The following is a 27,393-nucleotide window of genomic DNA, read 5'->3' as shown; positions in this document are numbered from 1 at the left end:
TTTTATATCGGTATATATTCAGTGAGCCTAATGACATGACAAGTTATAATAAACTAAGTTGTTTAAATAAAAGCAAGCTATTTTTACTTACTTTTTGCTTTTACTTCCTTCTTATCATTTTGTTCCAAGCCGTTGGTACACGTATCCTCTCCATTTTTCTTCAAAGAATCGCTATCAACTTCCATAACATCATCGCTGTCACTTTCAATCACAGGCACCTGGAACGACAATAAATTATTTTAGAGCTTGAATTTAACAGCAGAACTACTGACAGCAACTGCTTCAATGTGAATTGTCACTGACTTGTCAGGGGCTTTTCCGATTAAAGGGATAATTTTTTTGTTTTTAATTTTGTGTTTATTTGTTGCAATGTCAGTTACTGGTTTAAAATACAGTAGGCAGCCTCAAAATTGACTGCACTACAAACGTATTCTTATGTTTGAGCTCTGTAAGTTAGATTGAAATAAACTAAAGGTAAAATCTAACATGATTTATACTCATATGTACATACCTTTTTATCTTTTTGATGTTTCAATTCAACACTAAAAAAGAGAAGATACAATCATATATGGTAATGATACAAAACCTGCACATAAAAATTATTTCAGAATAGATTTTCCTACAATAAAAAATATTTTAGAAATAGACAGAAAAATTGAGAACACAGGTTTAGTCTTGAAAGAACAACAAAATAATTAATTTGTAATGTTCGTCAGAGATTTATCCAGGATTTTTTGGCAGGGTCCAATGTATGATGGGACTGGGAAAAGCTGTGCAATTTAAATTATAATCAAAATTCGGATTTTTTTTAAAGGCCATTGAATAATGCAGGGGCAGGACGTACCCAGTGGTAAAGCGCTTGATGCGTGATCGGTTTCGGATCGATCCAAGTCAGTGGGCCAATTGAGCTATTTCTCATTTTAGCCAGTTCACGACGGTACATATAAAATATAGCAGGTTTCGTCTCTAAGACAGTCAAAATTACCAAATGTTTGACATCCAAATAGTGGTGCTGTTAAACAAAACACATTTTTGTTAATGATGTAATGCACCATTGTTCAATTAATTTATTACAATAGTGAATAGACATAATTTCAAAGTTATTTACTCATCAAATTGGGAAGTTTCAGTGCCACATGCTAAAAATTGGGATGGGGCCCCATGTTCAGTACCACAAAATGTCTGCATAAATCCTTGAACATATATTAATTAATACAGAAAAGTACAAGTGTCAATATGCAGCCGAATAATAGTAATGCCAGATGGGAGAAAATGAAAATGTTCATACATTTACATTACTTATTATAACCAGTTTTTTAGAATTCAAAAAAATAAATAATGAAATATTAGATATGGCCTTTTAAAAAAAATACATTTCCGTTGATGTCACAGGTTCCATTTGAAAGTAAATGGAGCAGACATGTCTCAATGTTGACTGGATTTTTAGCTTAAAAAGTTGTTGTTTTTATAAAATGAAAACGTGAAATTTGGGATTAGTGAAAACTGGTAAATATTAAATTATATAATCATAATTTGTATTATGATGTTTGAAACATATTTTCAACAAGGATATGGGTACCAAACATTTTGCCCCTAGCTTGAACAGTTCCCACCCCCCACCACATCATGTTTTGTACACATTAAGACAACCAAGTCCTATAAAACAGCGATCTAATACAAAACCTTTTATGTGACGTATTTTATTGTCAGACAGTACATATTACATTTTACAGTGGCTATTAATTCCAAACCTGCTGGCTGCCGTTTTATTGGAACATACATAGAACTCTATTTACAAAACACAGATGAAATCAGGGCAACCACATTTTTGGAGGGGCAACCTCAATGTGAACCCATACTTGCCCTCCGGGCAAGAAACCAAAATCCTCAACATTGAGCACTGTTTACAAAAGGGGTGGGATTTAGCTCAGTTGGTTGAGTGCTGGCTTAAAGTGCTTGCTTGAAATCAGGGCAACCAAATTTTTGGAGGGGCAACCTCAATGTGAACCCATACTTGCCCTCTGGGCAAGCAACCGAAATCTTTAACATTGAGCATTGTTAAAGGAGTGGGATTTAGCTCAGTCGGTTGAGTGATCGCTTTAAGTGCTTGCGTTGCAGGATCTAAACACCTCAGTGGATCCATTCAACTGATTGGGTTTTTGTCATTCCAACTAGTGCACCAAACTGGTCAAAGGCTGTGGTATGTGCTTTCCTGTCTGTGGGAAAGTGCATATATATAAAAGATCCCTTGCTGCATTAGAATGCAGCAGATTTTCTCTGATGACTAGGAACCAGAAATACCAAATGTGTGACATAGCCGATGATTAATTAATCAATGTTCTCTAGTGGTGTCGTTAAACAAAACAAACTGTCTTATAAAAAATGATGCAATGCTTAAGACTAATTCTGGGTGACTGACAACATAAGAGTATTAAGACCCTTATTTACATTGTAGTGCAGACAAATAGAACAAAACTTATTTCGAAACTCTCAAAAGATAGTAAACTCGCTGCTGTCACAGGTTAATACTGGTAATATAGCAGCAAGGGTTCTTTTATAGCCATGATGATGATCATGATCATCAGTTTCATGGATTGGTTGTGGTTTCAAAGTGTTTGTTGGCAATCATCAATTATAATTACTGAATTTTGGCACAATTTCAAAGATAATACCATCATTCTGTTAACAATTTTACAATATACCATACAAGTAAGCATATCATCTTAGTACTGTGCTTTAAATTTTATTTTGTAAACTCATAGTCTTATTCCTTATTCAAGGGCAGGACGCACTCGTGATAAAGTGCTCGCTTGATGCAGTCAATGTGGGATGGATCCCCGTTTGGTGGGCCCATCCGGCTATTTCTCGTTCCAGCCAGTGCACCACGACTGGTATATCAAAGGTCTTGATACATAATGTGCTATTCTCAGTTCTGACTGTGGGATGGTGCATTAAAAGATGATTTTAAGATCCCTTGCTATTAATGCAGTAATGGAAAAATGTAGATTTCCTTTGTGAGACGAAACGTCAAAATTACCTATTCAGGCTATTGGCATCCAATAGCCGATGATTAATAAATACATTTGCTCTAGTGGTGTCGTTAAACAAAACTTTAATCCTTATTCGTTACGATATGCATAATAATATGGCGGATATGACAGCCGTCCAATTCCATTTATTTTTTTAATTTATTATTATTAATAATAATCAACATTTTAGAGCAAATAGTTGTCTAGCTATGATACACACTGTTTGATGACAAGTTAATACTTACTTGGATTTTTCACATAATATTTCAGGCATGTTTATTTGTTAATAGTTTTCCTAATTCAGCTTACAAAAACATCAATCCCGCCAAATATTTCCCGCAAAGTTGGGTCATTTCCGGTTGTATTTGGTCTCACTAAAGGGTTTTATTAATATTTTATCAGATTACTGTTTGTAAAGTGGTTTGGGATATATGTACATTTTAAAATAAAAGTACAGTTAAAGCTGTAACGTTTCGACTTTTATAAATCTCATAATTTATAGTTCATCTGACATTTCGAGTTTTTAATCCAATGTTTATCGTCTACAATTTTTTTACAGTCAGTGTGATGCGTCAGATTTTAGGAAAGGAAAATAATAATAATAATAAAAATTATCAAGCGGGAAGTTTGACATAAGCAAGGACTAAGATATCGTTAATAATAACATGTAACAGATAAAACCAATGCGATTATATCTTAAAGCGTATGTTCTATAATTGATGTGTGTAATAATATATAAACTTTATAATTTAAAAGACCCATTGGCTCTCATGCAGATTGAAAACTTGAAAAGAGTATCCCATGTGGTTCTTATAATAAATCAGATGCCAAGATGGGTGGTAGGCCTCATAGCAAAATAGCCAACCGTTACCGTCTATCGGTTAGGGTTAGAGGCCATTCAAATATTACGTAACTTGAGGGAGTGGGTGGGTGTAGGTCCAAACATGGAGCTTTACAATATGTGGGTGGGTGTATTTAACTACATTAAGATCATATTACACCCATTGAATGATTTGTATTTTGGGGGTGTACAGGTTGGAGGGATAGTGTCTAATTTTAACAAAAATAAGTATAATATTTGAACAGCCCCTCCAGTTAAAGTTCCCTCTTTATGTCAATATTATTTGGGGTAACAGGTGGATATCTTTTCGCAAATTTTATTTTATTATAAAACTGGTGTTCCTGTAACCTGAAATAAAAATTTAGGGTGAACACAGTAAATTAATGTTTTATTTTGTTTTAATGCAGGTACCTGTATAATGTCACAGACAACTTTTCTGGAGAATGTTATCAGCTGGAGTAAAGGAAAATGTGAAGAAAACATAGATGAAGCACTTCCAAAACTGATTGTATCCTTACTGAAGTTTTATTATTTTTAGGAATAACCTATATGTAATTAATGTGTATATGATAATTAAGGTATTTGGCAAACTACAAAAACACATCCTGATAATTGGTAGAGTGCTTTGAGCACAGTGACCAAATTATGATACATGTATTGTAGTCACTGAATGTTTCAACAACAACAAAAGAGCTAGATTTTAATTGTTTTAATGCGAACACCAACATAATTATTAGTATCTCCAATTTCTTGAAATGCTGGTAATTTATTTTAGAGGATACCAGGGCACAATATTTCACTAGAACCGTTGTTCTGTTCTCATGTCAGTTTCGCAACTTTAAAATCATGAGAACCACCAATAGGTTGCGTGGTGAATAATTACATTCTATAATTAAAAGTATTGTATATCAGTAATGAAAGTGAAAATCAGTTTGTATCTAAATACATTTGAACCACCAATGTAGCACAGAACCATAGTTCCAAGTGTTTTAGGATTAGGTAGGCCTGACTCATCGGTTACAAGAACTATATTCACATAACCAAACAATCGGTTACCTAAGTAAAACTCACATGAACTGACTTTCGGTTACCTAAGATTTTGAAATATTGACCCTTGGGCTACTTTTGTTCAATGTGCTCCCCTTAGGTGCTAGTGTCGTGGGATCAAATAACCTCAGTGGACCCATTGTCTGATTGGGGTCCCTCCCCCCCCCCCCCCCCCCCCCCCATCAGGGCGTCTAGATTATGGTAGCCCTACTCTCATGGCTAGTGATATTCAATGATGGGCTAGTAAATAACTACTCTTGTCTTACCCATTGGCTAGTGAAAAAATAGTTGTCAACTGCTGCATTTAAGTCTATTTTTATAAATATGAATATTATGTCCCCCCCCCCCCCCTCCCCTTCAAATCTAAGGATTTTAAAGCTCTATCTTCTGTAGAAATTAGGTGACTTATCCAGTTATTCCAATAGTAAAATTGTATTTACTTGAAGTAGGGCTAGTGAATTTTTAATTATGGCTAGTAAATATTTTAAATCACTGATGCCATGGCTAGTGGATTTTTAATTATGGCTAGTAAATATTTTAAATCACTGATGCCATGGCTAGTGGATTTTTAATTATGGCTAGTAAATATTTTAAATCACTGATGCCATGGCTAGTGGATTTTTCTAACAATTCTAGAAGCCCTGCCCAATTCTAACCTGTGCTCCACAACTGGTATATGTCCTGTCTGGGAAAGCAGGGCTAGCTCTGGGTGTATAAAACATTTCTCCAATTATCTAATGAAAATTGCAGAAGCACGCCATTATTTTCAACATTCTATTGCCAAATTAAAATAAAATTTGCCAGTTGTGTTTAAAATTTGCAATTGGCGAGTAGCAGAGCTAGCCCTGGAAAGTGCATATAAATGATACCTTGCTGCTATATAATGGGGGGAAATGTAGCAGGTATCCTCTAAGACAATGTGTCAAAATTATCAAATGTTTGACATTCAGTAGCAGATGAGTAATAAATCAATGTACTCTAGTGGTGTCATTGAACAAAATAAATGTCCATCTTTTTTCTTTGACCATAATTTCAGATCTGCCTCGGTGATGCAAGCACTCTAGAAGAAAGCATTGGTAACATACTACATAGAAACCCCTATAAAGTGGTTGCCCACACGACCAAGTAAAAATGCCTGGTTTAGAGAGGTTATGTTCTGTACTGATATTTAAAAAGAGACTGAAAAATATCTGTATTTTAGGGAATTCCCATTTACAGACACGACATGCACCTCTTCAAAAAACTAAAAATACAAAAATAGAGTAAATACAAAATATTCATCTTCCACAATGACACTCGTTCCAGCCAGTGCACCACGACTGGTATATCAAAGGCCGTGGTATGTACTACCCTGTCTGTGGGATGGTGCATATAAAAGATCCCTTGCTGCTATTCAAAAAGAGTAGCCCATGAAGTGGCAACAACAGGTTTCCTCTCTCAATATCTGTGTGGTCCTTAACTATATGTCTGATGCCATATAACCATAAATAAAATGTGTTGAGTGCGTCGTTAAATAAAACATTTCCTTTCCTTTCCACAGTGACAAACATGAATGAGTAAGAACATTTGGAAATAGTCATTTGGTTTACAAATCTGTCTGTTCCATATACAAACGTAAACAGCAGTCCAGGTTAGGTGAATTTTTTCTGCTTTTTATGTCACACCACAGAAGAAGAATTTAACATCCAGCTAATCCATTCAGCTATTAAAATGTTAAAATAAGTAATCTGGTCAATAAACATTGGTTTAAATGTTATACATTAAAATGCAATTATATTATTTTTACTCTATTTCAGGAATCCTTAAAATTGTATGTCAGACATTTTTGCCACTAGTTAAACAACATGAAGCAGAGGAAAAGGTTTTCAGCAAAATATCAAGTCTGGTAAGACATGCAAGACAGAAGTGATACGAGCTGTAATATTTGTAAAACTTGCACAAAATATAGCTCCAGCTGTATCATAGCATTTATAAGTATTTAAGTTTTAATTTTATTAACTTCGAAGATAAAAACAAATATATTTGAGTTAAAATTAAAAGTTTAAGTTAATGTTTAGCAAATATTATAGTGATGTGTTATTATAATCACTAGTAACTTGTCTTGAATCAATTTTAACTATATAACTAGGTGTAGTTTTAAAACATGTATATTGCATTGTTGATTAATACTGAAATACTGTTATTTACAGACCTGTTCGAGATTTGATGACATTATTGAAAAGATTACTGAACAAACTTCCAGTAACGCCAGTGCTCCTCAGATTAGCTCTCTACTTGAGGTAAACCTCATCCCTAAAAAAAACCTTAATACAAATATATATATATATCCCTAGAAATTAATGTAATTTATGTGCTTGCTTTAATAAATGAATGGCAAAAGATATAAAAGGCATATTTTATTAATTAATAATACCTTTTTGGGTGTTTTATAAAGGCAATTTTATAATTAATTAGTGAAAAAGGCTTGTTTAATCTCAGGGCAACATGGTGCTGATTAAGGCAAGATGGTGCTAGACTTTTGAGGTATGGTGCTGCACCATGCTAAAACAAGCTAGGGAAAACACTATATATATATAGAGAGAGAGGGGGGAAGGCAGGGTTTTTTGTTGATTGGTTTTTGTTCTCTTTTTTTAAAATCATGGATTGAACAAGAAAGGTTGTTAAAATTATCTCTAGTTTGTATTTGTGTGCAGCGTTATGTTCAACATATTTTGGTACAGGTTGTCTTTTAAAAAATTTCCATTCATAATTTTAGCTGAACTTTTAGAAACTGTATATACATATGCAGACTTGCTCTGTTTTATATATTGTATTATAGGCCAACCCATTTATCATGGATTCACATGCATGCTAAATTATTGTGCAATTGTGTCATGTTTTTTCATTGCATACTAATATAAGCAAATGCAGTCATATCAACTTGGGTATTTTTTAACACATAAACTTACAAAAACTACAAATACTTTGTGTATGGCAACATGAATTTTAGTTTAAGGTGTAAAAGATGGAGTTTCATAATATACATTTTCCATTTCAGATGGTATTTAATGTGCTGGACTGCCTAGATAGTTGTATTACATCCATTTCCAGTTACAAAGATCTGCATCTCTTTCACATACATTCATTGCCAAGCTGTACTATTCATCTGCTCAAAGGGACATATGGTCACTGCAAGGTATAGTGGCTGGGTCATCCAGATTTGTATTTTATTCTTTTTCCAATCGGTTCTTTCCATATTTATGAAGTGTCCTGTTTTGGATATGTCAGCACAATACATATCTAGAATCTGTATAATATATCTGCATATAAAATCTTAATAATATTGTATTTTGCTTGTTTGATATACCTTGTAAGGAACTGTTAATTTGAATCATACATTTTAAAATTTATTTTCTAGAGTTTAATTTGGGGGAGGGGGAGGGTTATACCATATTTATCACCAACATTAATATTTTGTGACGAATGGCGAACATGCAGTGTTTATATTATTATACCTTTGATATCCAATTTATTTGTGCTGGAGTGTTGTTTAAACATGCATTCATTTATACAATCCATCTGTTAGGGGCCATCCATAATTTTAAAAATTTTCACAAGTGTACAAAGAGTACACTTTTGACCACCCCCCTCCCCCCTCCTAAAAGTGTACATCCCCAAACGAAAAATGTTGATCAACATTTTTCACTTTCAAAAAAAGTGTACGCTGGCCCCTTAACCCCCTCCCCCTGTGTATGGTTTGTACGCTCGTGAACATTTTGAAAATTATGGATGGCCTCTTAGAGTTTGTGTGTTCTTTAATTTTTAATTTTTTTTAATTTTAGGGTAGTGCAGAATTTTATCAAGATTTGCTGGGTACGCTTTCAGAGTCCCTGTCCATGTTATTCCGCAAAGCCCATACAGTACAAATGGTAATAAAACACTATAAAGCATTTTTTTATTGTTGTATAATTATGTATTACTTTGTGTTTATTTTTTTATAAAGCAGTCATATTTGAAAATAAATAGTAATGAATATATTTGCAGGTATCTTTTTTATTATTATTAGTGACTTGGTGTTTAGTTGAAAATTAAGAAGCAACTACTATTTAACATTTTAGAATTGTGTAGTGATCTCTGAACACACTGTTTCCTGATTTGAAAGTCTTTTTGACTAATTTGTGGATAGCAATGAATGAAGCTATATGTACCTATTTTGATTGATTGTTTGGTTACATAGTTTAATGAGTTAGGGGTGGAAATCAGGTTTTGTTAAAATCTACTTTATTAATACTTATTAGTAACTCATTAAACTAAAGTATAAAGTAACGACATTACAGGAGGACATTGATTAATTAATCAAAACATTTGGTAATTCTGACTGGTAGTCATCAGAGGAAACCCGCTACATTTTTCCTAATGCAGCTAGGGATCTTTTACATGCATTTTCCCACAGACAGGAAAGCACATACGGCGCTTGTCCAGTTGTGGTATACTGGTTGGGAAAAAAAAAATAATAATCAGCTGAATGGATCCACCGAGGTGATTCGATCCAGTAATGCAATCACCTCAAGCGAGCACTCAACCGACTGAGCTAAATCTGGTTTCAACTGTTGTATTGACCTATTTGACCGTTCAGAATTATGTCTTCAATGTACATTTTGCTTTTTCCTGTAATTTACTTTTCATTATACATGTATTAAGTTTAATGAAAAGTTGTGACATTTATTATTGTATAATTGCTATTTTAGAATAAGCTGGATAATACTCACTTTCTCGTCTTTAATTCTCCAGGCTTTTCTTAACATGTTTGACAAAGTCATAGCTTTGTGTAATGAAGAGGACGTGCAAGATTTATGTGATGGTAAGTAACACTTGTTATAATTATTCTCTTATCAAAGTTTCTTCAATGTTGAATGTTTAACCAAATATGAAATGAAGTGAAATTAAACAAATATGTCAAAGAATGGATGAAAAAGTTTAACCACCACACATTTCCTATTAAAACATGCAATAGTAATTAAAGGTGACAAATCTTATTAGTTCCCTACCGGTCCAACCATAGTAGGTTTCATCTCCATCCTTCTGTCCATCTTTCTGTCTGTCCGTCTGTCCCACATATATTTTTTCAGACAGTTTTTTTTTAGAATGCCTTGAGATATTTAGCTGGAATTTTGTTTATAGCTTTATCATGTACTGTTACAGATGAAATTTGACTTTCATGGCAATTTAACCATTTTTGATGGAGTTATGGCCCTTGAACTTAGGAAATTAAAAAAAATTCTTAGGTTTGGTAGAGGACATGTATTGCTAAAGCAGTGCTTTTAGATTGCTTGTTCTTATCATCAGTGTAAAATCAGATATGAAATGTGAATTTGTTTTCATTTTGTATGTTACAACATATTTATTATTTATTGATTTCACAAACATGTTTTTGTGGTATACCAAATACAGACTTGAAATAACAGTTTATTTAATTCATTTCAACAAAATATATCAAAATTACAGTTAGTATTTGTTTTCAATTGATTTTTGTTGCAGTATGTGAAGGTCTGTTTGACGTTTGCCAGATAGTGACATCACTTGACGTCAAAGTTGTGGTCAGTATCTGGAAAGCAATTTCAAGGTACTTGTTATTAAGTTATTAAATTAATATTACTATTTTAAGTATAATCTGGTACATTCATTTAGAATGTTGATGATATGGCCCTGTGACGACAATCCAGTATTACTTAGTTAACGGTGTTATTGATGGTGAGTCATGTTACATCTCTATATTTTATAGTCGTAACTACTCTAGAAGTTAATTGAATTTGGTTGCAAATACCTTGTTGCTCCCCTTATTTCTTTTTATTACATACCTATTCAATCTTACTATAGTGAAAAAGACATTTTGAAACCATGTGATAAATTTATTTTGTATCGCACATACGTGCGATCTGGACCAGAACTTTTAAATGGGGAATTCCCTTTTTATTTTTACTGCAGTTAGCACCTTTTATTTACTGATGTCATATATGATTTACAAAATACATCGTACATCACATCGTATTTGAAACATTACACAAGGAAGAGTAAGATTCTTAATGTTAATAAATCCATGAAAGGAGTTTTGATCATAGATTTAACAAAGTGTTGTTATGACGTTAAATTAAAAATGTTTTTGTAAAACATAAAAGAAGATATGTAATAAATACAGAACTTCAAATACGTTGTTTTTGCTTCCTATTTATTGCACTCGTGCTATGTGGTCTCGTGGTATATATTCTTGCGCAAAATAAACTTGTGCAATAAATAGGAAGCGAAAAACAATGTATGTGAAGTTCTGTGTATTTATCAGTATACATCATTGATAAAAGAGAGTTCATGTGCAAGAAGATGTGAAATTGATGTCCCTCAGTTTTCCCATTGTGACTACTGCTTTGTAGCTATGAATGTGTTCTCTTCTGTTTTGAAAGTACATGAGAAGGATCACTTGCTGCTAATATAAGAGTAGAGTCAAATCACAATTACATTGTGTTTATTAAACATTGCAGAAATAGGTTTAAACCAATTTTCTCCTTTATTGTCTAATATTAATTTGTTATGCTTACCTATTTGACCTATTCATATGTTTCACAGGGCGGGACGTAGCCCAGTGGTAAAGCATTCATTTGATGCACGATCGGTCTGGGATCGATCCCCGTTGCTGGGCCCATTGGGCTAGTTCTAGCTCCATCCAGTGCTCCACGACTGGTATATCAAAGGCCATGGGATGGTGCATATAAAAGATCCCTTACTATTAATGGAAAAAATGTAGTGGGTTTCCTCTCTTAAAGACTATATGTCAAAATTACCAAATGTTTGACATCCAATAGCCGATGATTAATAAATCAATGTGATCTCGTGGTGTCGTTAAACAAAAGAAAACTAAACAAAACAAATCTTTTTTCACATTTACCACAGAATATCATCTCAACACAAAGATGTTTTGAAGAAGAAGCTGAATGTTTTCAAGATGATCGTGTACCTCTGTCAGGAAATCAAGTCTGGTTACGAGTATGTTTTCCAGCTAGCACTTGTCCTGGACACTGAAGGAGTGGTAATACATATTTTCCAGATATATAGGCTTCAGCTTTAATGAACTCACAAATTTTAATAGAATAAAATATATACCAGAGAGATGCATTGATAGAATGGATGGGTCGATGGCAGTGCTCACACTGGGAAAAGGTTTGCTTTGGCCAATTTTCAGATATATAAGTGTATTTCCTTGAAAATTATTAAAATTTGGGTAATATAAGGAATATTTTATTGAGCCAAAGACTAGTTATATTGTAGTCACAATGCACAAGGTGAGCCCTCAGTGGATGGTATTACAGCACGAAACATATCAGCTGTTTGGTGGCAAACAAAGGTATGTATATGTAGCAGAGTTGATGCTTTTGATATGTATATGTAGCAGAGTTGATGCTTTTGATATGTATATGTAGCAGAGTTGATGCTTTTGGTAAGTATATGTAGCAGAGTTGATGCTTTTGGTATTAAATAAAGCATTTCCCTCCAGTTAATGTGTTTTTAACTTTAACTTTTTATTCTAATTTGATTGTCTTTTTTTCTTGTTATTCCTATCTTTTTAAGTTTTTATTTATTTATTTTTTAATTTAGGAAAACACACACATTTTATTGAAAGTTATGTGTTAGTAACTTACTGTACCATGTATATCACAATAATAAGCTGAATATTTACAATATTTTGTTTTAGGTGCAGTCTCAAGGAGATGAAAAGGCATTCAAAAAATCGGTGAAGATTCTTGGGTTCTACATGAAGATTTTGGTGGTGTTCGTTAAAGACTATAAAGAATTTTCAGGAGTCTGTGTAACTGAAGTATTTAACCTGATGCTTGATATTTTAAAGTATGTTTTATTTTCTATATAAGTATTTTTAAAAATGAAGTAAGATGTTTGATTCTTTTATTTAAATGTTTTAATATTGTGTTTATGAAAAGACTACAGTTCACATTGGAAATCAGTTTATTTTAAATATTATGAGGGGGGGGGTTTCATTAAAAAAAAAAAGATCTTATATAAATTTGCAGTAATTTGCTTTTTAAAAGATTGTGATTTAGGTAAAGATTCATTAACCAGAACCTCATTTTGGTGTTGTTGGTTGTTGTTTGTTTTTTGGGGGGGTAATTAGCATTTGTATGATTTCAGTACTAACAAGGTGAATTGTGAATCTAGATAATTTATTTTGAAATTTTATTAGCCAAATACATACTTTAAAAAAAAAATTGTCTTTTAGTTTACCTACTTAAATGACTGTTCATATATTGGTTTTGTTTCTTATGGGGTGGGATGTGGCTCAGTGGTACATTGCTCACCTGATATACGATTGATCCAGATTGATCCCCGTCGGTGGGCCCATTGGGCTATTTTTCGTTCCAGCCAGTGCTCCACAACTGGTATAACAAAGGCTGTGGTATGTACTATCCTGTCTGTGGGATGGTGCCTATAAAAGATCCCTTGCTGCTAATCAGAAAGAGTAGCCCATGAAGTGGTAACAGCGGGTTTCCTCTCAATATATGTGTGGTCCTTAACCATATGTCCGACGCCATATAGAACCGTAAATAAAATGTGTTGAGTGCATCGTTAAATAAAACATTACATTCCTTCCTTTGTTTCTTGTTATTTAAATGAGACATTCAGCACCTCACAATTCTGGTATTTTTAACTCTTGAAAGTTATTTTCATTATGTTTTTTTTTTCTTATTCAAGAATGCTACCGCCATGTTTATCAAGACCAAAGATTCCAGATCGGTACACGGATGAAGTGAAATTAAACCTTGGAGATGCTGTTGGTCCACTGCTGGAGAATCTTACGATGAATCAGGCTTTTATTAAATGTGTTACCCATGAAACTGGTTAGTTCTGCGTGTCTTTTAATTGTAAACATTTTTCATAATATAACTTGGCTTCGTAACCTTCCTCCCCTTTTTTTTTTTTTTACATTGGTCTGGTCTAAATATCCCAAAGGCCAGTCATTGACTAAAATTATCTATTGTGTTATGAATAGCCTTTTTTTTTCTTCTTGTTTTTTTATATGATCACCTCTTCATTCTTTCGTGTTTGCTTTTACTTCTGTGACATCTTTTCTTCTGCTCCGCTTGATCTAAGCAATCCACTTTTATGAACATTCTTAATTCTCTTTTTTGTGATGGAATATGTACTTATTATTTACAATCTACATTTGTATTTTGTGATATCTATTTAAGTATGCTGTACAATCTGAAATAAGTTAGTTCAGTAAATATTTTGAATGTTTCTTCCAATGTGGGGTTTTTGGTGTTTTTTAGTTGAGCTTTTTATGACATACTCATGTGTTTGTGTTTTCCTCTTATGTGATATTACTAGCTAATGAAGGTTATATATCATTTGTCTAATATAAGTTCGTATTTTCATGTTTAATTTAATATTCTACAACTTAACTTGATAACTGTTTTTAAATTTTTTCAGATGTTGTTAAAGATTTGAGATTACCAAGACTGCTTCTGCAAATTCAGATTCTAGACATGTTGCCAAAGTATTCTGGTACAATAATTTACATATGTTTTATAGTTTTACCATTAGTACCTTCGTTTGTATCATGGGCTGGCTCTAGAATTTGCCGTTTGTTGCAGTCTAGGCACCTAAAGTCAAAAATGGTTATTCAGCTTACCAGAATACTACAGGTTTTTAACAATATTTCAAGTGGGTTTTATTTTGTGTGCAATTTTATGATAATAATTGTAAACGTTGTAGTTATTTTGACAGATAAATACAATGCTATATCAGAGTGTTTTTTTCTCTTAATATTTCTCTATGCTAAATACACAATTATTTTTAATTTATTAAATTTATTAGTAATTATTTTTGTACAGATGATGAGCAAAGATGCTGGTTACATCCCAGTTTGCCAACAGAAGATTCAAATAATGTTGATATAGTAACTGCAGTTTTCAGAAGTGCTGGACAGTGTAAGTTTTCATATGATAGTCATTATTAGATAGCTAATTTATTTTCCTGGATTTTTGGTGACATATTCATATTCAATGCTATTAGGCTTTGAAAAAACTGGAATATAACCTGACCTATGTCATCCCTCACACCTCAATTCCATTAGACCAGTCTGAACATCCTAACAATCTGTCATATGGCTACAAATTTTCCAAAGAGCCAAGAGTATTCTGTTCTAGTCATGTGATAGCTACTTTCTTCTTTCTTCTTTGAAGGGCGGGATGTAGCCCAGTGGTAAAGTGCTTGCTTGCAGTGGGCTCATTGGGCCATTTCTCGTTCCAGCTAGTGCACCACGACTGGTATATTAAAGGCCATGGCATGTGCTATTCTGTCTGGGATGGTGCATATAGAAGATCCCTTGCAACTAATGGGGAAAATGTAACAGGTTTCCTCTCTAAGACTATGTCAATATTACCAAATGTTTGACATCCAATAGCCTATGATTAATAAATCAATGTGCTCTATTGTGTCGTTAAACAAAACAAAGTCCTTTCTCCTTTGCTCTTGCAGTCTGGACATCTCTCGTTTGCTCTCACTAATCCAAGCCATCATGTTTGTGATGTTATGTTTGCAATAAATTACCAATAAAGTATAAATAGTGTGTAATTGTTAATGGATTAAGCTTTGAAGAAGAACAAATGGTATTAAAATTAGAGATAAACTACAAAATAATGAGTTATTGTTAATGAATGTTTGTTTTAATGGTATTTTAGGTTTTGTAGAACTTGCTCTTCCAGTTTACCTGCCTGGTGTAGTTTCAAGTGGAAAACAACAAAGGTATGTCATTGTACTGACTAAAGAAACAGCTTTCTGAATCATATTCATTTAAAAATTATTAGTTACTTCCTTATTAGCAAGAAAAGGATAATAAAATAATATGCAGATACAATGCTTTTTTAGGTTAGATGTCAGAATTTATTTATTTCAGAGAGGTTCATAGACTTTTCTGGGGTTTTTTTAGTTTTATTAAGTTGCACTAAATGTGAAAAAATGGTTACATATTATAATTAATTATCCTTTGTATTTTAAAAAGGGTTCAATTAAGAAATAGAAAGTAACATTTTTGGAAATTATAGAATTGTATATTGCAAGCAAAGTTTATTTTATAAAAAGATTTATAAAATATTTATGGTAGTTATTGTACAGTTTTTATTGTTTTTCAGGGATGTTAGCCTCTATGAATATGTTTGTACAAAATTGTGTGGCTTCATTGGCAGTTATCCTGCAAAATATTTCTCAGTGCTGGTAAGAGATTTTAATTTATTTTTCTTAAATATCTCCTTTCTAATTCTTAGTTTTCCAGTTTCAAGGAACAGTAAAATGTATTAATATTATTACGGTTTTGATATTTAAAATGAAATTTGATGATCGTTATGTATGATGTCATCCTCAGTAAACTGAATTGGTTTTATTTACCTGTTGCCAATATTTCCTAAGAGGATTGGATTGATGGATTGTTTTTAAACAATGAAAAATAGACAACAAAGAAGAAGAAAAAACCTAGCAAAACATTGTATTGTTACGTTTCCTTTTTTAATGTTTTGTTCATTAGCAATGCAAATGCATTTTTCAATCGAAGCTGGTTGGCATTGGGGTTTCTTGCATAGTTTTTCCCACAAATGTCTTGGATAAGTTTGACTAAGTCAGTCTTTAGATATTGGCTTCATGGTCATTTCAACTCATCAATGCTATCCATCCTAGATCTATTTTACTTTACTGCAGTCTCTCAAAGCTAATCATAACTAACAGATTAAACTGATTTGCAGTGATATTTTTTGTTTAATTGAATTGATATAGTTCCAAGATAATTCTGAAAGCATGTAATCCAAAATATATCACATAGTGTTAAATTATGGGATAAACTACCTATTACATGATTAATTGATGTATCTAAATATGTTTTCATATTAATTTTACTAGGTTCGTTACATTTTCTTATAGGAAAGAAGTCTTCTTCAAAATGCATTTTCAACAAATCCATTTATGTCACTGTTGGCTGTAGATTGTTGGTGCTTCCTGGTGAGGTCAGAAATGTTTCTTATTCTTGAGGGGTTGGGGGGGGGGGGGGGGGGGGGGTTCCGATACATGTTAATAATACATATCTCATTTGTTACATTCATCTTTCATATTGCATCTTTAAAATGTTTACGTTTATAAGGTGTATCATAACTATTTGTTATGTTGTTGGGTCCAGATGTAGACCAATGGTAAAGTGATCACCATATGAGCAGTCAGTCTAGGATCGATCTCCGTCGGTGGGCCCATTGGGCTATTTATCGTTCCAGCTAGTGCACCACAACTGGTATATCAAAGTCTGTGGTATGTGCTATCCTGTCTGTTGGTTGATGCATATAAAAGATAACTTAATACTAATGGAAAATTGTAGCGGGTTTCCTCTCTATGACTCTACCGGCCTCGGTGGCGTAGTGGTTAGGCCATCGGTCTACAGGCTGGTAGGTACTGGGTTCGGATCCCAGTCGAGGCATGGGATTTTTAATCTAGATACCGACTTCAAACCCTGAGTGAGTGCTCCGCAAGGCTCAATGGGTAGGTGTAAACCACTTGCACCGACCAGTGATCCATAACTGGTTCAACAAAGGCCATGGTTTGTGCCATCCTGCCTGTGGGAAGCGCAAATAAAAGATCCCTTGCTGCTAATCGGAAAGAATAGCCCATGTAGTGGCGACAGCGGGTTTCCTCTTAAAATCTTTGTGGTCCTTAACCATGTCTGACGCCATATAACCGTAAATAAAATGTGTTGAGTGCGTCGTTAAATAAAACATTTCTTTCCTCTCTATGACTATGTCAAAATTACCAACTGTTTGACATCCAATATCCAATGATTAATACATAAAATGTGCTCTAGTGGTGTCATTAAAGAAAAGACACAAAAAACTGAACTTTTTAAATGTTTGTTAATATAATATCAGTGCACTAAAAAAAAGTTTACTGTAGGCATGATATTTATTTTCGCAGAAGTATTGTTTGTTTATATATTGACAGGACAAGACAAAATGATAACATTTCGGCAAATATTTTCAGGTATGGCAGTGCTGAGCTCTGTAATATACATGTCATGCTCCTGTGTCACCTTCACAGAAGAATTTACTCCACCAGCCTCGAGTGTATGAAGACGACACAGCTAGGGATTCTCATTCACAGACTGGCTAAGTTTCTTGCTCCTGAACATCAGGTAACTTTAACTGGTGCCCACTTGTATTTCCTAGATAAAAAAACTACATATTTAATGTGTTATATTGTCTGACTATGCTTTAAAACCATAGTAATGTAGATATACTGATTGAAAGAAATAAGGGATCACATAGATAGTATCAGCAAAATAGCGGCTGCATGGAAGGAAGGAAATGTTTTATTTAACGACGCAAATAGTGGCTGCAACCATAAGCATAACCATAGTGTCTGAAGTTTACTGGTGGTCAGTTCAAGACTACTGACATTCAATCACTTTATAACTTTGCTAGTAGTAAATTGAATTTGTTCCTTTATTATTATTTTTCCATCAGTATACAATGCGTCAGTCAATGTAAAACTTGTTTTTATATTGTTCTTAATAATATATTCTTATTAAGTTATCTGTATTTTATTATATAGTTCATTAAACTGTTATTTTTGTTACTTCTTATTAAGCAAGAGCTGCCAAAGATGTTTGTGCCCTGTGATAATTTGGCACTATGGACAGAACTGCCATTGGCTGCTATGCAAGCCAGAATAGTTCCAGATCTGATGGAGGATCTGGTTACCAGTTGTACAAAAATACTTCACAACTGGATCAACTATTCAAATAAAACCCAGAATGACGTTCCTCATGTGGTAAGATGCTAATTCAATTTGTTTTAGTTTTTTAATTATAGCATTTGGGGGTGTGGGACGTAGCCCAGTGGTAAAGCATTCACTTGATGCACCGGCCTCGGTGGCGTTGTGGCAGGCCATCGGTCTACAGGCTGGTAGGTACTGGGTTCGGATCCCAGTCGAAGCATGGGATTTTTAATCAGTGATCCATAACTGGTTCAACAAAGGCCATGGTTTGTTCTATCCTGCCTGTGGGAAGCGCAAATAAAAGATCCCTTGCTGCTAATCGGAAGAGTAGCCCATGTAGTGGCGACAGCGGGTTTCCTCTCAAAATATGTGTGGTCCTTAACCATATGTCTGACGCCATATAACCGTAAATAAAATGTGTTGAGTGCGTCGTTAAATAAAACATTTCTTTCTTTTCACTTGATGCACGGTCGGTCTGGGATTGGTGGGCCCATTGGGCTATTTCTTATTCCAGCCACTTTACCACAACTGGTATATCAAAGACTGGTATGTGTTATCCTGTGTGTGGGATAGTGCATATAAAAAAATCCTTTGCTGCTAATCGAGAAGAGTAGCCCATGAAGTGGCGACAGCGAGTTTCCTCTCTCAATATCTGTGTGGTCCTTAACCATATGTCTGACGCCATATAACCGTAAATAAAATGTGTTGAGTGCGTCGTTAAATAAAACATTTCCTTCTTTCCTGTAGCATTTGGATGTTCCTCATATTTAAGTTTTCATAGCTGAATTCACCTATATGACTTAACAATCCAAAATCATATACATCTATCTTACGTTGGCTTGAATGTAGTAGGACTTAAAGAGGGATTGGGAGCATTCATTATTTAAATTTAATTTTGTAAATTGTATTCAGTAAAGGTAAATTTAAAATACATTTCAGATTTTTACATGTTGGCCTCTTTTCAAATTTATGTTAACATATCTGTTCTATAAAATTTCAACATTAAGCGGTTTTAGTATTAATAAACGTTTCAGTTACAAGATTAAACTCTTACATGACTGCATGTATAGTCTGCCAAATTATCAATTTCATCTAATTTTGACGCACAAATGTTTGGAGCATCTTTAAAGGTAAACACTTTATCAAAACTGTGAATAATATTTTGTTACTTGTTTCTTGTGTTGTACAAGCCTGGATACTCATCTTTACATAACTTGTAAATGGTTCTGAGCTATTAGACTGAAATGGGCATTATTTTTTTTTTTTTCAGGTTGTAGCTTTGCGCTGTCTGAACAACATTTTCTCAAATTCTGCTTTCTTGGAGCAGTACGTCTTGCAAAAACCGCAGCAACTGGTGGTGAACAAAGTGTGTGAAATGTGGAGGCTGCTGACTTGCAATGAATGGGATTTGACTGTTCCACTTGGTTACCTGATATCCTCCCTGATCCTGCTCAGTTCACTGCTCATCTCATGGTTCCAGACGTCAGATATCTTACAGGTCCGGTTTTCTCACTGGTTTAAATTGTATATTAAAGATTTGACAAATTTTACTTCTGAAAAAAACCATAACCAAATTTAGTTTGTAAAGTAGACTTAGTAAACATGTCAGTTCATGAAGTTTGAAGTATTTTGAAGTAAGAAGTGTTTTAAGTTTAAACTGTTTTGTCAAATGATAATGCACCTTTTTCTTCAGAACAATGAACATGTTATTCAAATTTAAATATTAAAAGAAAAACTCTCTCATTAAAAGAAATTGTTAGATTTTCCTATTATATAACCATGGATGAAGCAGAGAGAAATAAATATTAACAGACAATCCATTTTCAGAATAAGAATAATTTTACTACTATAGCAAACTTTATACAAATATTACCTATTTAGGAAAGGTTACTATTAGCTTTATTCTGTCTAGTTTTTCGAAATATATATTTGAACTCAAATAATAAAGCCTTTGTAGATCTCATGACTTCCTTATATCAAAGAAAAGTGTATTATTTCAAAATAATTCATATTGTTGTTTCATATTAAATGCCATGGATTTCACAATAGTAGCTTCATGCAATAATTCTTAATAATTTGTAACAATAACATACAGGAGATTTAAGTTATTCACCAAATAAAACCTGAAACTGAATTTGGTAAAGTGCCTGCATACAAACACACAGTCACGATAGGGTGTATTTTACCAAATCAAATCTCATAGATGACAATAGTAACATAGGTGGCTAAAATTCCTACTTGCAGTGTATCAATTGACATAAACACCACAGATATAAATATTACCACCCCTCACCCTTAAAGTGAATCAGGAAAAAATGGGGGTCAAGCTGCTCATTTCAGAGATAATGAGTATCATCTATGACTACCCCAGTTCCACACAAAATTTTAGTACTTTTTTTTTTTACAGGTACTCCATACATGTTTCAAGCACAAGGTTACTTCACACAGTGGTACTGGATGAAATAAAATTGCATACATTTTTTGCGCAGATGAAATTATTTTTATAACCAACACACTCACATTTATCACCAATCACAGAACTTGTGGTGTTAACTTTTCTATCAAAAGTTCAGTACACCTCAAACTTTGACCCAGCCGGAAGTTATTTGGTTTAGTACTACCTAAAGAACCATGTGCTAAAAATTTCAATAATTTCCGTTACTTTCAGATACTGTCTCTTATCCAAAAGGTTCTTTCGCAGCAAGCATCTGTCTTAATAAGGCTGTCTGTTGTGAAGTTTTTAGAGAAATGTGGATCACTAAAAATATCACCAAGTTTTCAGGTAATTCAGAATAAAAACTTGTGCTTAATATCGTTAGCTTTTCAATATAATTGGTCAAATTGGTTATATCTTTGAAAATGTGTCTGTAAACCTGTATATACCCATGTGGCTTTTAAAAAGTTGCTTAATATAATATTTTCATGGGGCCTTGGAAAAACAAATATTAGAGAATGTGTATACTGAGGAGGTTCGATTTTATTATCTAAGCACCTCAGGTGATAATAATTTAAAGGGACATACCCTATTTTTAACACGTGAAAATTAACACTAAGTTTAGTTAATCTACAAACCTATAACACATTTGGATAAAGTTGCAATAGAGTGAAACATGAGTCTGTGGGTCTGAAATGGTGAAATACCCTCTAAAAATAGACTAAAACTTGACTTCATAAGTGTTATTTCTTAGACGCACGTGCGTTTTTAAAAATATGAGAAATGCATTTTGTGATATTAAAAACACCAGAATGACCAATAACACTTCGAATGTACGGAATTTATAATCTAAACAATAAAATCTAAGTAAAGTAAGTTTTAAGTTATCCAAAACGGTTGCAATAGTCAAAAATATGCGTTAGTGTTTAAAAACTAGGGTATGTCCCTTTAAATAATTTCTCTTTATAGCAGCAAAAGTTACATAATTTTATATTTCTGAAATTGCCTAAAGGCAATGCCACACAATACAAGTGTATAGCAGTCAATGAAATCATAATGTTTTTATTTTGTCATCGGCTATTCTTGTATGAGGGACTCGTATTGTGTTATCACCTTGAGCAAAATCTTTTCCAGTATGAGTCTTGCATAATATTATCTCAACTTTTATCTATTGCTTTTGTTTTATTTTCATGTTTTAAATGTTCATCATGTTATAAATGTTCAACTGATTGGTGGTTTTCTTGTTCCATCCAGTGCACCACAACTGGTCAAAGGCCGTGGTATGTGCTTTCCTGTCTGTGGGAAAGTGCATATAAAATATCCTTTGCTGCTAATAACAAAATGTAACGGGTTTCATCTGATGAATTTGAGTGATAATTACCAAATGTTTGACATCCAATAACCGATGATTCATTAATTGATGTGCTCTAGTGGTGTCATTAAACAAAACAAACTATAACTTTCTTTTTTTAAAGCAATCTCAGATACTAAACAAGATCCCGGATGTTTTTCGAACGGTTCTGCTGGACTCGAACTGCGTGGTTCACCATGAAGCACTCAATGCGTTTGCCAAGTTTGCTGAACAGACGATCCACGAGTCAGTGGTTCCACAGTGTATAGGAAACAATGCACATCTTCAGGACGTCGTCGTTTCCTTCTTGAACAAAGTAGGTACATAGGAAGCTGTACTATAAAATGGGCAATAAACATTTTTAATACTGAAGGAATGTATAAAACATAATAATAATAATAAATAATAAATTCTTTATTTAGTGAGAGTAACACAGTTAGCAAAAGCTAATCTTCCCTGAGGCCTTCAGGTACAAACAATACAGAAGTACAATACATACAATTATGAACAAATAGAAAAAATATATATGGCATTAAACATGTACAAATGATATTATTTTAGAAAATATTTCTTGAGTCTGTATTTAAAAATGGCAGTATTTGGCGATGATCGGATCGGACTTATTAAGTAATTAGTATTTAAATGCATGAATACAACAACAGTCCCAGTGCTGTCCCTAGCCTAAAATAATGAGGGGAGGGTGGGGGGCCGGGGGGATAATCAGAAATGAAAGTGTTGCAGATTTATTTTTAGTCTGTACAGTTTCCAGGTCTTCTGCTGTTTTTCAGAAATTTGCCATATTCTCCATCCAAAATTTGTGATATGATTTTAACTGATGCTTTTGTTACAATCTGAATGATGAGCCTCCATTTTAAACCATAGTCCAACTCTAAATTTAGGGCTAATCTCAGTACTCAACCACAAGTATTTAAAATTTCTTGATTTGTTTATAACTTCTTTTTTTCTTTTTTTTTCCCCTTTTTTTTTTTTCCACCCCCTTTCATCTTTAGGCAAGAAAAGCAGGACCAGGGCATATTATTGATTAATGACAAACCTTTTACAGCTAAGGGTAATTTTAAAACAAAAAGGGCATATTTTCATACAACTGCTCTCTCCCCATATAACCGTAAATAAAAAATGTGTTGAGTGCGTCGTTAAATAAAATATTTCCTTCCTTCCTTCCTTCCTTCCTTCCTTCCCTATCCACCTCCCCACCCCACTAGGTCTGGCCCTGATTGTAGAAGCATTACTGTATACTTCATAACTGAATTGTTGCTGAATAGACTACGGTCATGGTTGTCATTAAACAAAACTAGTACTCTTTTAAAATTACTGCCCCCACCCACCCCCCCACCCCCCCCTGCCCTTCCCAACTTGGACACATCTGTTGGAAAATTTGGATGATGTGTCTGAAAGAGGTGTGCTTGAAAATTCAGGGGATGTAAGCAGATGTAAGTATATGTCAAATGATTGATTGATTGATCGATTGCATGGAAGACTTAAACAGTTTCCAGGTAACAGATGTGCCATGTCAGAGCAAAGCAATCAATAATTCAAACTTTTTGTTTATTTAGGTTCCTTATCAAGCTGGAAAACACTCTGTGGGGAAAACTGAATATTTGTCTTCTCAGATGGATTTCATAGATCACCCACAGAATCACTGCCATTCCCATACATCAAAAAACGACACTGAAGTGAGCACATCTGTTTGTAATATAAACATTTACATAACTGTTTGGGGCTCTACGTACTTATTATATTGTTTGTGTTTGTGGTACCCTCTGTGTTAGAAACAATAACAGAAATATTGCTGAAGTGAGCACATCTGTTTGTAATATAAACATTTACAAAACTGTTTGGGGCACTACGTACTTATTATATTGTTTGTGGTATCCTCCGTGTTAGGATTAATAACAAAAATATAGCTGGTATTGTCAGTGGTCCAGTCAGTCAGAAAATAAGGATGTATAAGGCCAAACAAAATAAATTTCTGGTCTCTGGTTTTTGCTATGCTTTTCTTGCTGTGACGTAAATCTGCATTTGGAGCCAAAATTCCATTGCGCATAAACTATGACATGCATTCTGATTTCAATTTAAATATGCCCCTTGTTTCGGTGTCAGATATACTCACCTTTTCTATACAACCCATGCTTTAAAAAAGAAAAAAGCCACATCAATTCTGGAACATCGGTCTGACCAGATACCGACTTTTTTTTTTGGCCTAACGGGATTTTGAAATTAAAGGCATACTGTCACAGACCACTGACCTGTTTCATGGCCTAACAAAGTATTACTTAAAAATTTATATATTTGATTAGTCCCTAAACATACTTTATTCAACCATCTACATAACCACCATACTCCACTTATTCATGATATTTTGTAAAAATAATTGAATTATGGCAATGGTCCATAATTCAAAAACTAACATTGCTGAGAGGGTGGACATTGATTTTACTCCATCATGATGTAGTTAAAGTGATGCAATAGTTAGATTTGGTCTGTAAAAACTAATGTAATTTTTATTTATTATTCATTAAAAGAGAAATAAGGTCCTTAAATCTGTGACAAATTACCAAAGAGTTAGTATCATATTTGTTCCTGGTGATATAAAAAGAAAATAATATTAATTAAATATGGGAAAATAACTTCCATCAAAAATGGTCAAAACTTAAAGCTAAACTGTTGTCATGGACTTTTGTTCATGGCCATTGCAAGTGTCAAGTTTAAGAAACATATATCATGGATCCTCTTAGAATTCAAATTACTTGGATGCAAGTATGGATACAACTAAATGTGTTTTAGTAATAATTATAATTTACGATATATATCATAAAAATCTGGTTTGTAAGTACTTATATGTAGATAATCATCTGGCCAAGAAGTAATTAAAAGGGGAGATAATATATCAAATGTATGGGATTATAATTATTATGGAATCCATGCAGTACAAATTTGTTTTGAATATTGTTACAGTCACATTCCAGCTTGACTTTAAAATGCAAATATAATATGTCATCATAATGGTCATGTTATTTATTCATGAAAAAAGAAAAACAATCCAATTTTTTCTCTACTTTTCTGTTTCAGCCTCCAAGGAAACGATTGAAAATGGATATCTGTCCTCAAAACGACGTAAGACAGGTTTCTTATTTGGCTTGTCGTATCTATACTAATGCGGAGTGGGGCGGGACATAGCCCAGTGGTAAAGTGCTCGTTTGATGCGCGGTCGATTTGGGATTGATCTCCGTCGGTGGGCCCATTGGGCTATTTCTTGGTCCAGCCAATGCACCACGACTGATACATCAAATGCCTTGGTATGTGCTATCCTGTCTGGGATAGTGCATATAAAAGATCCGTTGCTGCTAATGGAAAAAAAGAAGCAAAATTTCTCAAATCTACTTTTTTCCTGTTGGAATACTAAATTAGGACAGTTACATGTATTCCTACCAAATTCTATGGCTTGTAAATATTTTAATAACATTATAAATTTGTCTTTTCAGGATGACTACAAGAAAGTGTTAGGAAAGTTTCAGTCGGTTTTCACAGACTTGCAACAACTTTCTCTTATTGGCAAACCACCTGAATGGTTTCTTCAAAGTGGAGGTACCATCCTTGAACAAATGCTACAGATTTTTAACAAAAAGACTGTTATGGATAATTCTTAGAAATTATATCCCATAAGTTATAAAAGTGTTATTGCATTTTTGTAGCACCACCTGGCTATTGGTTTTAGACCCATCTATATATTGATCTCCCCACACATGATCATTAAAAAAACTATCACAAATCTAGTGGTCCAGACTACCAACTGCCAGCACAAAGTTGGCCAACTTTCTGCTGTCACGTCTACGATTGTCCAGTTGTTAGTCTGAATGCTTTTACAACTTGATTCTTATTGTATAAATCCATTATCATCCATTACAGGCATTTGTAGCAGATATCAATGGCATTATAATTTGCAATATTCTCCTAGAAGATATCGCTTATTTTGTTATGTCACTGTGTATGTTTCAGCGCTAAACATATCATTAATGATGTCACACCACTGTTGTTCTGCTAGTTAACGAATCTACTGCTGCCAAATATAGTGACATTCAACCCACATTACTGACATTGTTTACAATTGTCGCAAATGAAAATAATGATGGATGATAAAAAGAATACCCCCCTCGAGTCTTGTGATATCATAATTTATTAGCGCTCATTGATAAAAGTATAAAAAATCCTTAGCAAGCCTCGGATTTCATACTTTTATCAACTCGTGTGATAAATTATGATATCACAAGACTCGAGGGGTTTAACCTCTATTTTAGTTGTTAATCTGAGCGCTCCCGTCATAAGTCAAGAAATTACAACGCAACCATCGAGTTGGCCAACTTGGTTGTCAGTTGAGTCTGACCCTAGCACTACTTGGTGATCCAAGGATCACATTACATAGATAGGCAAGAGAGAAAAAACAAACAACATTTATTCCCATTGTGCCCCTATGATAAGACTAGAGTCGTAATAACAATGCAGTATATTTTGATTCCTGCTTGTTGCATGCTATAGTACTTTATTTTACCAATATATTTTTATTTGTGAATCTTAACATGTCTTAATGAAGAATTGAACATAATGTTCTTATGTTTCTTTATGCTTGTGTAACATTTTCTATGTATATATTTGTACATATCTATTTAAATTGATGAACATTACATAAATCTGAAGAGCCAATGTGTTGTGTGATTTCTTTATATATTTATTGCGTCGCCATTACAAACTACAAAGGCAAGATGTAGTGATTACTTTTCTGGCAGTGTTGACTTTTTCATTTATCACAACATAAAACATGTTTAGATCTTTTGAGTGAGTTGTTAAAGGGACATTCCGGAGTTTGCTGCAATGTTTTAGATGTTAT

General features: G+C 33.6%; 1 protein-coding gene across 1 annotated transcript; it reads left to right on the top strand.

The window, feature by feature from the left end:
- The first annotated feature begins 3,648 nt into the window (after nt 1–3,648).
- Nucleotides 3,649–26,596, top strand: LOC121383469 (uncharacterized protein C1orf112 homolog). The gene is made up of 25 exons (XM_041513538.1): nt 3,649–3,732; nt 4,278–4,378; nt 5,954–5,993; nt 6,714–6,802; nt 7,107–7,196; nt 7,955–8,092; nt 8,739–8,825; nt 9,688–9,757; nt 10,435–10,519; nt 11,839–11,974; nt 12,638–12,789; nt 13,651–13,796; nt 14,389–14,463; nt 14,793–14,888; nt 15,642–15,705; nt 16,092–16,173; nt 16,870–16,952; nt 17,971–18,121; nt 18,577–18,759; nt 19,976–20,203; nt 21,374–21,487; nt 22,615–22,806; nt 24,065–24,184; nt 25,581–25,625; nt 25,994–26,596. The coding sequence occupies exons 2-25, from the start codon at nt 4,289–4,291 to the stop codon at nt 26,156–26,158; spliced, it is 2,721 nt and encodes a 906-aa protein (XP_041369472.1). The 5' UTR covers nt 3,649–3,732; nt 4,278–4,288; the 3' UTR covers nt 26,159–26,596.
- The last annotated feature ends 797 nt before the right edge of the window (nt 26,597–27,393 follow it).

Source organism: Gigantopelta aegis, chromosome 10 (genome assembly GCF_016097555.1).
Source record: "Gigantopelta aegis isolate Gae_Host chromosome 10, Gae_host_genome, whole genome shotgun sequence".
NCBI lineage: Eukaryota > Metazoa > Mollusca > Gastropoda > Neomphalida > Peltospiridae > Gigantopelta > Gigantopelta aegis.
The sequence above is the reverse complement of the archived record's forward strand: the minus strand, read 5'-3'. Positions and strand labels throughout refer to the sequence as shown.

What these genes read in the sequence shown, in the direction of transcription:
- LOC121383469 (XM_041513538.1), top strand. Translation starts at nt 4,289, where the DNA reads ATGTCACAGACAACTTTTCTGGAGAATGTTATCAGCTGGAGTAAAGGA. An exon ending in TCGTTTCCTTCTTGAACAAA is followed by an intron (nt 22,807 to 24,064) that starts GTAGGTACATAG and finishes TTGTTTATTTAG; the next exon opens with GTTCCTTATCAAGCTGGAAA. An exon ending in CATCAAAAAACGACACTGAA is followed by an intron (nt 24,185 to 25,580) that starts GTGAGCACATCT and finishes TTTCTGTTTCAG; the next exon opens with CCTCCAAGGAAACGATTGAA.